General features: G+C 39.9%; 1 protein-coding gene across 1 annotated transcript in view; it reads left to right on the top strand.

Moving 5' to 3' along the window:
- The window catches only part of MTMR10 (myotubularin related protein 10), a 35,809-nt gene that overhangs the window by 14,757 nt on the left and 5,833 nt on the right, over positions 1-15,219 (top strand). The window contains exons 4-14 of the mRNA XM_058846999.1: positions 27-99; positions 1,108-1,250; positions 8,026-8,116; positions 10,492-10,666; positions 11,087-11,174; positions 11,345-11,433; positions 12,209-12,339; positions 12,465-12,534; positions 12,725-12,795; positions 13,632-13,801; positions 15,048-15,218. Coding sequence (XP_058702982.1) covers positions 27-99; positions 1,108-1,250; positions 8,026-8,116; positions 10,492-10,666; positions 11,087-11,174; positions 11,345-11,433; positions 12,209-12,339; positions 12,465-12,534; positions 12,725-12,795; positions 13,632-13,801; positions 15,048-15,218 — 1,272 coding nt within the window. The remainder of the gene's footprint in view (positions 1-26; positions 100-1,107; positions 1,251-8,025; positions 8,117-10,491; positions 10,667-11,086; positions 11,175-11,344; positions 11,434-12,208; positions 12,340-12,464; positions 12,535-12,724; positions 12,796-13,631; positions 13,802-15,047; position 15,219) is intronic.

Raw genomic sequence — 15,219 nt, 5'->3', positions numbered from 1 at the left:
AATGGCTGTGAGTTCATGTGTTTCAGAAATTCCATTATAAAAACCTCCTCCTTGGTGAACACGATGTCCCACTCACATGCATTGAGCAGATTGTCACAGGTATGTCAAAAATAGTTAAGTGTAAGAACAGGCTTTGTTCTTATTCAGTACAAAACTGTTAAGTTCTGCAGAATTGTTGACAATTGAGGTTTTATGTCATTAATCTTCCCTGATTTGAAGTATTTGGTTTATTTAAAATTAGGATGAAAACCTCAAATGCTGAATAAATCTTGAGGCACCGTGCAGGAGACTCAGTTGGGTCTTTTATTTATAACTGCCATTCTGAATCAACAGATGTTGTAGGTGAGACAGTATATAGCAGTTATAGCAGTTCAGAACTTTGTGAGCAACATTTTTACATTGAATCAACTGAATCTCTGCCACTGAAATACACTAGATCGCAAAAAGCACACAGACACAGCTGGGATCTCTGACAAGAGAAATGCTGTCGTTTTCAATCTTCTGTAATTCTTAGCAAGTCAATAGCTGGTGACCTCCAAAACTCTGCAAATGGCAATCAACAACTTAATCTGAAGAAACAGAATACTTCTTGTGTAGAACCAGGTTTTGATTTGTTGGATTCTTTAGATTAACCTATTTGTTAAGAATGTTTTTCGTCTTGTAATTGTAAAATTCCATAAAAGTGATATTTTTTCAATTTTTGTTTATGGCATGGGCTGCTAAACACTTGGTTTTCTGACTGTAAGTAATTGAATTATTGGTTATAAGTTTTCAATGCCCAAAGTTGGTTATGATCACTGTGAAAATATTAATGTGTTTCTGAGGAAGAACACAATGAAGAAATTATATATTTTTTTTACAACAGAGATCCTATTGACCTGTTATATTGTCTTGCACTAGCCCACATTTGTTGCCCCTTTTCTAAAACATGAGGTTTAGCCTAAGTTTAGTGAAACATAAGCTTTTACTAACAGGATTTAACAGATTTTCTACCTGAATCAAAATGTGCCAATAAAAAAAAAATAATTCTGATAGCAACATTACTGTATCTGTTTGAGCCAATCTTGTATTTCCTTGCAGAACAATAACTTTGTCTCTTCTTTGCAGTGAATGACACCAAGAGGAAGCAGAAGGTCCTGGGTCCCAACCAAAAACTTAAATTTAATCCAACTGAATTAATAATTTATTGCAAAGACTTTCGTATCGTCAGATTTCGTTTTGATGAAGCAGGTCCTGAAAGTGCAAAAAAGGTATTATTATCCTGTTATGAATTCCTGCCTTGTCATTACATATAGCAGCTGCTGTGCTGATAAGCACATTCTATATTATTGTGTTTTGATGGAGAAGTGGGGGGAAGAATTGCAAATTATTCATATTCTGTTACAGGAGAATATCCAGACATTTAGAGTCAAATCTATTAGGGGAAAAATTTAATGTGATGTATTAACTGTTTAGTATCATGTAAGATAAACCAGTATTTATTGTCATATCTGTTGTACTTATAAAAGTTATTAATTTATTAAAGAAATATTTTTAAGGACTGGAATCAGAATGTTGCATTACATCTGTACAACAGATGTTTGCATTTTTATGGAAAATGTTTCAAGCTTTGATACATTTTATGAAAGTCATAAGCTTAATTTATCCAGAGGTTGACTGTACTGCTTTATGGATATCCTTAATGGTGTCACACAGCAAGTTCTCCTCTTGGAGTCACCATTTTGTCCAATTTACACGAGCCTGGGCTCTTTCTCAATGTTTTGTTAGCAAAGGCTCGTTCCCCTCTTGTTGGGAGGAGTGGTTGGGTCTGTAGGTTCCTGGGGGTTTCCTCCCGTGCGGCCGCAGATCACAGCACAGTGGGGCTCTGGTGCCCGGCGTTCCCAGTGCTCCGCTCCCCTGACCTCCGTTTCGTAAGGAGTGACCCACTTTGCTCTGAGAGCTTAACAATTCCCCTCCTCAGTAGGATCAGGTTTGAGTTTAGCCCTGTAAGTCCCAAGGACCATCTGCCCAGGCATAATTCTGTGTGCAGTTAGTGCCCGAGAGCTGCTGAACCGGCTCAGCCCCTTTACCCTCGCAGAGATGCGCGGGCAGGAGCCCGTCATGAGCCACCCTGCTCTGGCCTTGCTCCTGTTCTGGCTGCCCCCCTGCCTGCTGCCTGTGCTGCTTGGAGCCTTCCACGTTTGGCAGTCTGAACATTCACCTGCACAGCTCCTCCAAAACCCCCCTGGAGCAGCCGTCTCCTACGATATCTTTACAGCAACTGTTCCTAATCGGCTGTCACAGCAAAGAAGAGTGATTAGCCTGGAGGAGGAGAGAATAAACTCAGCATCTCATTAACATTCTTTGTGCTGCATTTTCTTATGTGAGAGTAAACAGTGAAACCCTTTTATCAAGGCCTTTACATTAGGCATTTATAATTACATGGTCTTAGGTGGTTTCTTTTGACAGGAAGAAGAGCTAGGTCTAGAGAAGCAGAGCTTGTGTGGTTATAGAGCTTTTGCTGGTGATGACCAAAAATGTAACAACTGCCATTTTCAAATACCAGAATGTGCTCATTAGTGGAGAGGAAGAAAGCTTGTACAAATATCAGCTGTGTGGTTACTGTTGCAGTTTCAATGCATCAGGTAGGTTTCAATGCACACAGCTTTGTGTGGGTGTAGCACAGAAGCTCTGTTGCTGAAGGGAAATCAGGTTCAGCTAGTCTAATCTAATGTTTCCATAACATTATTCTGTTAACATTAAAATATAAATGTATAGAACCATGAGATCCATAGATCAGTTTTCCTGTATCAGGATTTTGATTAAATTGTTTTGGGATGCTGGTGAACACATCTAGAGGGTCTTACACAGCATATTGAATGGAGTTGTTTTGTTCTTTCTGATGGCATGCTGGCATCACAGTATGGAAAGATTTTATCTGGTTTCTGTTCCTGCCCTCCAGGTAGTACATATTAGCAAGACTGTCCTGATGTTTAAAAACAGAAGACAGTGATCAGGCTGAAGTTCTGAAAGGCCTCTTTAATCTGTATTTACATCCAACTGTTTGTACAAGAAAATTCTGATAGCTGTCTACTTCAAAATAGCTGTGTGTGCATAACTTTAGTAGGGAAGAGCAAGACTTAAAGTGCAACTGAGTAGTGATGTGAGGGGAGGCCTGCTCTTGGGCTGAGGGTGCATTGCTGTCAGACTGGGAGAATACTGTAGGAGAGGACTGACCATGGAACTGGGGCTCTGGATACCTTTCTCTTCAGACGTACCAAGATTAGATCAGGCTGTAATTAAATGTCATCTTAGTAATACACAGGAGTAGCACTCTGTAAATAAATAAAGCCCTGGTAGGTCAAAACAAAATATCTACCTGTATTTTAAAATACAGGAGTATAAATGTCTCTGCTTGTTGCAAGATGATTGCAAATGTTCCGTTTATAGCAATAGTTACATAAAACAGTACCCATGGCAATTAATGTTTCAAAACAAGCTTTAATTATATGGAATAGTTAGGACAACAGATGCTAACTTTATGCAGTTAAGTAATTTGTTTCAAACATAGTTCTTTGCACGTACTGGAAATACTCAGCAGCATCCAGTGACATAAATTGGTTTTGGCAAAGAGAGTGTAATCTGTTCCTGAGGAAGTGTCTCTATTTGCTGAGCAGGACATACGGGAGAATAACCAATTAAGCTTCCTTACTAGATTATTCCAAGTCTCTCCTTGAGATCTCAGAAAGATCCTCTTTCCAAGGATCTCTTTGGATGCTGTGGAAAGAAGGATCCAAGTTTGAAAGCAGGCTTCTGATGTGGACAATCTGACAGACCTGACTACACGTAGATACGTGGCTAATGTTGGCAGAACTCTCAGAGGCGTTTTTCTTTGCATCTAAGCATAAAAATTATGAGAACACATTCATTTATTTTCAGGTAATTTATTATGGAGAAGCTTAAAAATCAGTTCTGTTAGAAAAATACCCTCAGTACTTGTTGCAGCCAAGACATGCTAATAAAATACTGTCTCAGCATTAGCCAGCCAGGTAAATATTTTCTTCCTCATTTTTATTAGTGGATATTTGGGAAACAAGCGTTAAGGAAAAACAGAAGGAATGGAAATTTGCACTCACCACTGTTTAGCAGTTTAATTTTGTTTTGTCTCTAAAATAAAGCAATAGAGCCTCCAAAGGAAGGAAAGCCAGATGGGTGTGGGAGGAAGTGGAGGATGGGGAAGCAAGGGTAAGCAAGTTGGGGAAGTCTTAAGTTAGGTGGTGCAAAAAAAAGGAGCATTTCACATTCCTTAGAGGAAAGGAATTATTTTGTTCCAAAAATGACAGCAAACAGTCAAACTGAAAACTCCTGCTATTTTTTAGGCACTGCAGCATTTCACATTAGACTGAGAAAATAAAATGTATTAAAAGGTGAGGCTGTAGATCTTCTGACTGTTAGGTGATGGCCAGTGTTGATTGCCTCACCATGCACATGGATCTTGGCAGTGCCCCAGAGTGGCACACCCCCTGTGCCTTCATGAGTGTAGCTCCATCTTCTTATCCCCTTATCTTCTGCAACTCTCTCCGTTCTTTTCCTTCAGGAGGCTTTTTTGAATAAGAGCTGTTTCAGAATCACATGCTCAATCAAAACAGAAGGAAAATTTTTTATCTCAAATCTTGTTTCCTGTGCAATCAAAAGTAGCCTTTCCTACGTCATAACACTTGGGATGGAGGGGAACATTTTATTTCCCTAATTGTTATGAACAATAATATGAAACTCTTAAGAGTTTTGGACAAACAGTCCTGACCCGTTCTAATGTGTTCCTCCTGCCTCCCCAACTCTATTACCTTGTTCTAATTGTTCTAATTGTTTATACAGATCACAAAATTGGTACTGTTTCAAGGAACTGGGAATGCATAAGATACTGGTTTTGGAGGGAATGAAGACAACTATTTTAGAAGTAAACTTACAGAATCACAGATTCAGAATGGTTTGGGTTGTAAGGACCTTAAAGCTCATCTCATTCCACACCCCCCTGCCATGGGTAGGGACACCTTCCACTACACCAGGTTTTTCAAAGCCCTGTCCTGGTCTTGAACACTTCAGGGATGCCACAGCCACAACTTCCCTGGGCAAAGATAAAAGGTATTTTAAAATATACAGATGAATTTTAATAATTCTCTTAAGGCTGAATGCTTATTTTCCCAATAGCTTTTCCAACCTAGGAAAATGAACAAAACCTTTTTGTGCAACTTGATGTAGTCCTGCCTGTATGACTTTCTACCACAGGTGTCTGCTTGGGCTAGGAATTGCAGTAGCAATGGAAAACAGTATTTTTCCAGCCTTCACAAGCCAGGTAGCCTGGTTTAAGGAAGGAAGGAAAATGCAGGGCTGTGCTAATTTAGCACATCTGAAATGTTGCTGTTCACAACTCTTCTGCAAGAGAATTAGCAATACTTTGAAGCTCTTGCCCTTGGTAAAATTCCTGTTGAAGAGGAGGGTGTGCCCTGAAAGTATAATTTATTTTTCTCAGATAGGGGTTGAACAGGGGACACTGACATAGGGAAATGGCTTTTGTACTATGAAATAACTACAGCCATTGTGTTTACTGCTTTTAATAAATGAACTTTCCAACAAGCAGCCTATTCTCTTGTTTTTTGTCTGAGCCTAAATATCTTTGGCTTTACACAATTGTAAATTGGCAAGAATACCAAACATTTTTAAGTTTGATATGAGAACGCTTCCTGTAAAACATGTTTGTCTTCCAATTTAGAGCCTTTTACTTATGGCCATAATCTGCTGAGATCTGTGGAATGTGCTTGTCTTCTGAATCTCTGAGACAATAAAGCTATTATAGGGATTTAATGAGGAATAAATGGAAAATTAGTATGTCTTTAGTACTTGCTTAGTGTATGAGTGGAATTTTTCTAAAATGTAACAACAGAGGCAATAGCAGGATAAATCCATCACTTTTTAAAATAAGAGAAATAGAGGTCCTGAACCTGTGGATGGACTGTTTCACCCATGCAATACATGGTGTGAGTTACATCTATTCCATGGAACACCCAGAGCATTTCCCAGCTCCTGCTTTATTTAAAAGCACAACTGTGGTCTCATATTTTTTGTGGGGAACTAGATCTGGATGGTTACTGTCTCCCCACCACCACCATTTTATCCCTCTTCACACAGTGCACACACACTCCCTTTTTCAAATGTGGCAAGCAAATGACAGAGACTTCAGCTGCTGCCTATTTTAAAATAGGTTTTACTGTATTTGTTGTGTTATTTGGCAGCATGATGGATTTTTTTTCCCTGCAGTTTGTCCTGAAGCCTTGAGAGTAGATTAGCATAGTAAAAGGCTTTCAACTTGTACTCCATAAATGAAGATGAGGTGTAGCTCTGCTAGCATCAGTTACTGTAGTGAAAAGCTACATAGAAAAATGGAAGTCAAAATGTGCATATACACAGATTTCCATTTTGTTTCATTGTGAATGATAGCCAAAAGTAATCTGTTAGAATTAGCCAAATATTGTTCAATAGCTGGCTGCTTCTGCTTTGGTTTGTACACTGAAATCACAAGATTTAGTAAAATGTGCGTGACTTCCAGTTATGTCATTAAAACTTTTATCAAATCCTGGAAATGAACTTGTAAATGTTCATTAGGAAAGTCCTGATGTCCTGTTCTCCAGGGACACTTGTACTGTTTGGGTTTTTTGGGGGGTGGTCACCCCTGGAATGTTCTGTCCTCTATTTTCCTTTGCAGTTTCACTGTAGAACTGAAAGTGTGGGGAGAACAGTTAAAGAAACCGTTGTTCTAAGACTCGACTGGAATTTTTATGTTGAGTGTTTGTGAAACAACATTTTCAGCTCAAGTTAGTCTACTGTCATTACTGGTCTTATAAATAATGAGGACTGTCCCCATCAAAAGCCAAAGTATATAAAAATATGTACACCATGATACCATGTGTGTTGCATACAAACAATAAAAATACAGCAATTTTCTCCATGCAGATCTCAGCATAACTGAGCTTTTGAGCTTTGTTCCCACTGCCAGTGCTGCCAGCACTGGTGTTCCTTCAGTTCTGTGGTGCAAATCTTTCTGTTCTATCACAATAAAGACGCTTTCCTTCACTAACAGAAAACAATTTCTTGGATGCACAGGATGTTTTTCAAAAATAATATTTAAAACTGCTAAACACTTAATAAATCTTGTAAATGTGTTTCTAAATATGAAAAGTTGGGAAAAATTGATGGAAAGACAGAAAATAAAAAAAACTTGGGTGGTAAGAATGTGGGCTTACGCTGTCTTTGTCTCTGGTTAAAAGGTACAATTTAGTAAAATGCAGATACTGAGGGAAGAGGACAAAGTTAATGACTCCATTCATGTCCTGAAATTTGAAGAATAATAGCACCAATGTCTACTTAGTATTTTCTTTTTTCTTCTTGAATTTGATTCTTCTAGACATTAGGGTTTTTGTCAAATCTTTTGTATTGATTAGTGAGTATCTACATTCAAAGAGACTGACTGGAAATGCTTGATGAAATTTTAAGTCTAGGATCTAATCCTAAATCATGTGCTGCACTCTTAATCTTAATAATCTTAGGGAAAGAACCAATAAGATTTTTTAGAAGGAAGTCACCCATGAAAAACCTACTGGCCCAACTGACAACATTGTAGCTGAAATATCTGTCAAATGCTGTTAAATACTGATACTAGATTTTAGTTCAGGACATGCTTGAACTGCTAATCATTAAAAATTGTCTTGGTAAAATTCCATTATGGTATTTTTGTGTTTTTCCCCTCTTCCCCAAGCACTGATTGCTGGCTGCTGTCAGAACAGTGCTAGATTGGACCTTTTGAACTGACCCTGTGTGCTCTTAGGTTCTTCTTCTGGATTGAGAAGTACTCTTTGCATTAAAGAAAATATCAAAAGACTGATTTTTAGCATTTTCACAGCTCTGCATATTTGACACTGTTGGCAATTAAGGGCAATATTTTTTTTGTCTATATAGATATATAAATAACAGTAATAAATGTCTCTTTCCTAGGTGTGCCTTGCAATAGCTCATTATTCTCAGCCAACGGATCTTCAGCTTCTCTTTGCATTTGAGTACGTTGGGGAAATATATCATAATCCAGGTAAGGATGAAAGTACTTGGACTGTGCTTTTCTTCCTGTTTTGTAATATGTACTCTTAGTAAGATTTCAGTCCAGAAGCAGTGGCAAAAAGCATTTAAGGCTTTCTCCAAAGGTAACAAAATCGGCTTGTTCTGCACCCAACCTCTTACGGTTGTAAGTCATTCATTGGGATAGACATTAATGACCAAAATCCAAAGCAATGTCTTTCCTGTCTGAAACAAAGCCAAACTGTGCCAGCATGAATACTCCTGTTTCTCAGTTCACGCTTCCATCCTCCTGTTGTATGTGTTGGTACTCTGGGTACCCAGTGAGTGTCCCATCAGGCAGGCTTGCTCACCTGCCCTTCTTTTGGGAATAAGTTTCTCTTCTGGTGGTATTGCAGGAGGATTTGTGCAACTTGGGACTCCATACCTTCTTTCCTAGAGGCTTACTAGGCAGTTCTTACCACTCAAAACCTCCACCACCCCTGCTGAGTTGGAGCACACCCTCTCTGCTCAAGGCCAATCTCCAACTGAACCTTGTCAGTTAGGTAAGCCTGCAAAGATGCCTTTGGAACTTGATTTCTAGCGTAATGCTGTGCGGTCACTGCTGAGTGTTCCCCAGCCGAGACACAGCCGAGAGCCATCAGCTGTAGGGTGACAGGCCTCCCCACAGAGCATGCTGCTGCTGCAGAGCTGTGCTACTGACATCTCAACTCAGCAGCTGCCACTAGAAACCACTGATCTGCCTGTTACAAAACATGAACCTTGTGGAAATATGAGATCAGGCCTTCAAATTTGCAAAACAATGCATGGTTTTCATCCAGGTGCCTCTATGACTGCCCTGTGCATGCACGAGAATAAGTGTGCATGTGATTATGTTGCACACATGATTACACATGGAATTTCTTACCTCATAAAGCTTGGGCAATTATTAAGGTCCATGTATTTTCATGTTATAAAGTACTAGGGAGGAAGCCAATTTGTGGATAAAATTGCAATAAAATGTCAGGCTGTCACAAAGTTGCCTTTACTCTGTCTTTAAAATACCATTTGCTATATGGAAAAATACCTAGTGGAAGAATTACATAAGGTGGGTAAAAATGTTTCTCTGGAGCAGCAGACCAGAATGGCAAAGGAGAGTTGTTCTGCCATGCTGCAGTTCCTAAGAGAATTTGAAATTCTTTTGGGTTGGGTTGGGGTGTTCTTGTTGTGAGCCCTGGTGTTTGTCCCGTACATCTCTGGCTTTGCTCTTGCAATTCCAGTGCTATTTAATGATTATCCCTGCTACTCCCAGTAAAGTAAAGGTGAAATGCTGTCTTTGTGCTTCCTGAGGAACATAAAAAGCCTGCATTGCTCTGGTGTATTTGTACATTGTTTTTTTCCCAGGCTATATTTGATAGTTATATCAAATATATATCCTGCCATTAAACAGGAAAATTCACTCTTTTTGTAATGATTGTATCTCTCTGTTTACCATCTTTGAAGAACTACTTCAGTCTGATTTTAGTCCTGTTCTCTTCTGAAAGTCCTAATTAGCCAGAGTGCCAGTGCAAGAATGAAGTTGGCAGCTGCAGAAAGCAGAAACCACACAAGTTATGGGACGTCAGCAGAGCTGTGAGGCTGTTCTGCTTCCTTTGGGCAGGCTCTTGCTAAGGCTCAGAGCTTTCATGGGGGATGCCACAGGGCTGACTTTCAGTTTATTCCACTTCCATCTGAAAATGTACCTCAAGTGTCAAGAAACAAAATGTAATTTCTTTTTGACACAGCTGACTGTCCTCTTGGCATCTAAAGAATGATCAGCAGAGTCAGATCCTTCTGTGTAGTAACAGCTTCTCTAAGCTCCTGGTCCCAAGACACAAAATGATACGCTTAATGACACAAAATGATATCTTTTTGTGTGGATATAAATCTATATAGAAACCCCAGTATTTTAACATGGCCTTCCATTTCTTTTATTTGCTGTTAATACAGCAGTTATTTAAAGTTGCTGAAATTATATAAGTTTTATTTTGCTTTCTTGACATGGTAGCTATTAATGGGTAGCCTATAAAGGGTTCACGTATTTAAAATGTTGCAAACTTTGGCATATTGAAGAAAGAAAGCCTGTGACTAGAGATAACATTTTTTTCCTGAGTATTAGTATGCCTTGGCTTCTATCAAGCAGCACAGCAGGCCAATTTTATGTTGCTTTCTAATGAAACTGCAGGGAAAATATACATTGACATCTTCATGTATCAGCAAGCTGCCATTAAATCACCACTTTCTTGTAATCCAGCAGTAGGTAATATAGATAATACTAGTCCTGATGCTAATGGCTTATTTTTGTACTTAGGAAGGTGAAGAGTTTGATTTTTATTTTTTTTTAATGGGCATTGATGACTTTCTTTTTCCTAGCAAAGAAGGTGAATGGCATAGACCCAGGAGGTGGTGGCAGTGGCATCGGCAGTGTCAGTGCTCAGCAGACTCCTTTGTTTGAAACTTACTCGGATTGGGATAGAGAAATCAAAAGGACAGGTGCATCCGAGTGGAGAGTGTGCTCAGTCAATGAAGGTTATATGATCTCCACTTGGTAAGTGTCTCTTGGGACACCAGCAGGAGGGAATTGGGCTGTCTTGTCCTGTGTGTCCCACAGCCTCTGTTGCACCCAGCTGGGCACTGCACCTCTCAATTGTGCTGCTCTCTGGAGAGGCCCCCAAGTGAAAGATGCTGCAAGTCTCTTCCCTAAAGGCAATGTCGTGTTCCTAAAGGAAATGTCATGTTTTGGCATGCATTGCTTTGGTGCTTCTGTACTTCCATGTGGGACATGCAGTTTCTCAGTTCCCTCGGGGCTGTGCTGGTGCTGTGGCTGAGCCCTCACAGCAGCAGCCACGCCCAGGGGCTGCTCTGGGACAGCCTCACCGAGCTGGTGACACTGCACTGCAGCAAGAGGGAAGATGGTGAAAAACACAGGGAAAAGTAACCTTTTTTTATCTTTTTTTTTTTCCACAAGCCTTCCAGAATATTTTGTGGTTCCATCTTCCTTAGCAGATCAAGACCTGAAGCTGTACTCCTACTCCTTCATTGGGAGGCGAATGCCTGTAAGTGCCCTCTTTGTTCTGGTCCTGCTCCTGGTCATGGCACAGTATTCAACTTGGGGCTGCACATGCCAATTAACAGAGTTCTGTGCATAGCAGTAAGGAAAGAAATTGTACAGAATAGCTCTAACCTGCAAGGTTTTGTTGTTTCTTGTGTTTTTTCCCCATGTTAGGTATGGTCCTGGAATCACCCTAACGGGAGTGCCCTTGTGAGAATGGCCAACATTAAAGATGTATTGCAGCAGCGAAGAATTGATCAAAGGTAAATGATTTGTTGTGTCACTCTTCAGTCAGGGGATTAGGATAACACCAGCGATGACTGTGTGACACAGCAGTGGGTGGCAGTGGAGGTGACCCTGTGTGACACGCAGTGTTGCCATGTGACAACTTTGAACAGACTGTTCTCTGGATCTGCTTCTGGCACAGTTTTTATTCAAGGCCATTCCAGTTTCAAATACTGAATAACTTTTCAGGTTTTAAGGTATGTTTATTTTTTAGGGGGCTAATCATTCAGATGACAGAATTTATTGGTAAGAGGATCAGACTTAACATTGGTGGAGATTTTCTTACCTCCTTCAGCAAGACTGTAATAAAAACCCCTTCATTTGTGGCATTGGGAAATACAATTCAATAGATTTAGTGTCACAATGCACACGGTATTTCTGTGATGTATTTGTCATGCACTGTCCTTAATGAAAGACTGAAGCCATTTAGTGCCTTGTAGGTAGTTTACAAGCTTAGTGGTTTTTGTTTTTTGGTTTAATTCGTAGTGTGACTTTTTTTAGTAGTGCAAACACCTGCATTGTGTTAGGCTGGAGCTCTGAGTTTTAGCTGAAACCCATTCAGACCTAAAATGTTTGAGTCAATACCTTTATGGCAGGAGAAATGTATCTCCAGTAATGAACCAGTAAACATTTTTTTAGAACAAGGTGCATGCTTTATGTGGGTTTAATTGTTTGGAGTTAGACAGTGGCACGTTTCTTGAAAGACTGTTTCTTTCTTTTCCAACAATAAACCTGCTGATTCTTCTCCTGCAGGATTTGTAATGCCATAACTCGAAGCCATCCCCTGAGAAGTGATGTTTACAAATCTGACCTGGACAAGTGTCTCCCAAACATCCAGGAAATCCAGGCTGCACACATCAAACTCAAACAGCTCTGTGTCAATGGTACGCTGGGCTTTCCTTCTTTTCTGGGGATTGTTTTCCTGACATGCAGTGAATTTTAATTGACCTGGGTGATAGGGACTGTTACTGGAAGTTGTTCTGCAATGTAATTACTGTCCCTGTTGCAGAGCCTTTTGATGAAACCGAAGAGAAGTGGCTGTCCTCACTGGAAAACACTCGCTGGTTAGAGTACATTAGGTTGGTACCATTAATAAAACAATGTTCAGTGGAATGTTCAAAGCCTTCAGCACTGTAAATGAGCAGTGCATCAGTTGAAGGATTGTTTGTTTTAATATATAAGTTAGGTAAATATAGATAACTCAAATATTTTTTTCTTGTAGAGTGTGAATTTCTGTTAATTGTTAAATCACTTTCTTTTCCTGTCTAGAGCCTTTCTTAAGCATTCTGCTGAGCTTGTCTATATGATGGAGTGTAAGCACGTTTCTGTAGTTCTTCAAGGTAATACTACACAGAGCATACTGTAATTATTTGCATTACTGTGATAATGTAGATAAACAGATTTAGATAAAATCAACTGTAATCTTTATACATAAACCCATGGCTCCTGAATATCTCAGGCATCTGGGGAACTATAAGGAAAAATAATTTTGTTATGTATCTGAACTGCAGTATAGTCCTTAGCATCAAAGGAATATTTTGCTTTGAGTCTTTGTGGGTTTTGTTCTGACAATGATGATAGAATCAAAACCTTAGGGTGAACCTTTGTACTGAGTTAATTGGGCAAATAGTCCCTGCATAAACAATATCAGTTTAATTCAGAGGTTCTACAGACAAAACTATTTCACTCAGTGCCCACTCCTTGTGTCTGTGCAAACAGGTATTTTAGAAGAAAAGACACTGGAAAACTTGCTCATATCTGTAATTCTGTAGTTTCCTTAGTTTTTACAAGAACTGTCCAGCTGGAATATCCCACTCTTCCCATATAGTGGCCTTCCAAAAATTGCTTCAGGGTGGAAAAACGTTGAAAAATTCTAGCAGTATGAACACCCTTCTCCTCAGCACATCTTGGTTTAAGTACTAGGCAGTTGAGTGGGTATTTTGTTCTTGATGAATGCAGTGCTGTGCTGGATGCTGCAGGAGCCCTTTCTATAGTATAAGTCTCAGATAAGAAAAAAGTGTGATTTTCTTCTAGTTTGTTGGGTTTTTTTAATTGTGAGAACAATTAAAACAACTATAAAAGTATATTTTAAAGGACATTGTAAGAAAAACACAGGACCTAGTTGCACCTTTTTGCTCTTTGAAATCTAATTCTGTACATTCTGTGTTACTTGCAGAGGAAGAGGGACGAGACCTGAGCTGTCTTGCTGCTTCTCTCATTCAAGTCATGCTGGATCCCTATTTTCGAACAATTGTTGGATTTCAAAGCTTAATACAGAAAGAATGGGTCATGGCAGGATATCAATTTTTAGATAGGTGTAACCACTTAAAGAGATCTGACAAAGAGGTAAAAATTAATTGTATTTGCATATGAGCACAGTATCTGGTTGATATCATCCTGAACATTTATTCGTACAGAAATCTAAAAGTAAAAATATGTTTTTAATACTTTGAAATCTCATTGAAATAGTATCAGAGGAAGTAAGTCTTCTTCCAGGGTAGAGATATCTTTTCTTTACCCTCTGTAGCCATGTGAGAATCTGTGAAATACCAGGTGCAATCCAATGGGATTTTATGTTGCTTCAGGGTTACACATGAAAGCGTCTCACTGGTACAAACAATAGCACAGCTCACATTTCAGTTTGAAACAGAAGGAGGTGAGGAGTGGGCTTGGAGGGGGTAGTTTTGCTGTGTGTTTTACCAATCCCTGTTTCCATCCCTGTAGTGTTTGCACTCTGCAGTGCTTTCAGAGCAGGGAGCTGCTGGAGAAGCCCCACAGCTGCATGAGCTGTCAGGAGGTGGAAGGAGGGGAGCACAGGGCTCAGCTTCCAGCACTGCCAGCTCATCCTGTTTGGCCTCTTCATGGCAAAGGAGGGACTGCTAACTGCAGGTGGAAGCATAGAGGACCCAGGTTAGGAACCTCAGAGTCACAGAACAGGAACATCCCCAGGGCGTGGAACCCACAGAGGAATCAAGGGCACTGAGCAGCAAGCAGAGAAAATACATGAAGGGATTAAGAAATGAGATGCCAAGAGGGAAATAATGAAAAACAGCTATTTTGGCCCTAGGAGAGGATAAACTGAAGAGTGAAATGGGAAGGGGAAAATTTCCTAAAACTTTACATAAATGATTGTTTATACTTTTGCCATTCATGGGCTGCTATGGAAAAGAGCTAGAAAATGTGGTGAGAAATGAACGTGGCTGAATCATAAACTCTCCAGTCATTTCAAACAAGGAAGTAAATACATTGTAAAAACAAGGCCAAGTGGTAAGGAAGCACTAATTTGGAAATGATGAGGGACATATAGATGGCAGAAAGGATTTTTGTAGCTGCATGAGTATGAGGGGAGCCCAGGAAAGAACTGACTGACTTACACAGAAGGGAAAGCTGTGCAAAGGCAGTGCTGAGAAGGAAGTGGCTAAGCAGGAATACAGATGTGACAGTTGCATAGAATCATGAAAAATGCAAGACTCCAAATAGTTTACCCTATGGTTTACTCAATGGTACCACCACATACCATAACTGCAAAGAAATTGGTATGATTTGGGAAAAGCTTATGTTAAATCTGGTAATTCCTTGTTTCTTTTCCCAGTCTCCTTTGTTTTTGATGTTCCTTGACTGTGTTTGGCAGCTGCTGGAACAATACCCAGCAGCCTTTGAGTTCTCTGAAGTGTACCTGACCATCCTGTACGACAGCGCCCGCATCTCCTTGTTCGGCACCTTCCTCTTCAACTGCCCTCACCAGCGAGTCAAGGAAAGCACTG

This window comes from Poecile atricapillus, chromosome 11 (assembly GCF_030490865.1).
Source record: "Poecile atricapillus isolate bPoeAtr1 chromosome 11, bPoeAtr1.hap1, whole genome shotgun sequence".
NCBI classification, from domain to species: domain Eukaryota; kingdom Metazoa; phylum Chordata; class Aves; order Passeriformes; family Paridae; genus Poecile; species Poecile atricapillus.
Note: the sequence above shows the minus strand (reverse complement) of the source record. Positions and strands in the feature narration are given on the sequence as shown.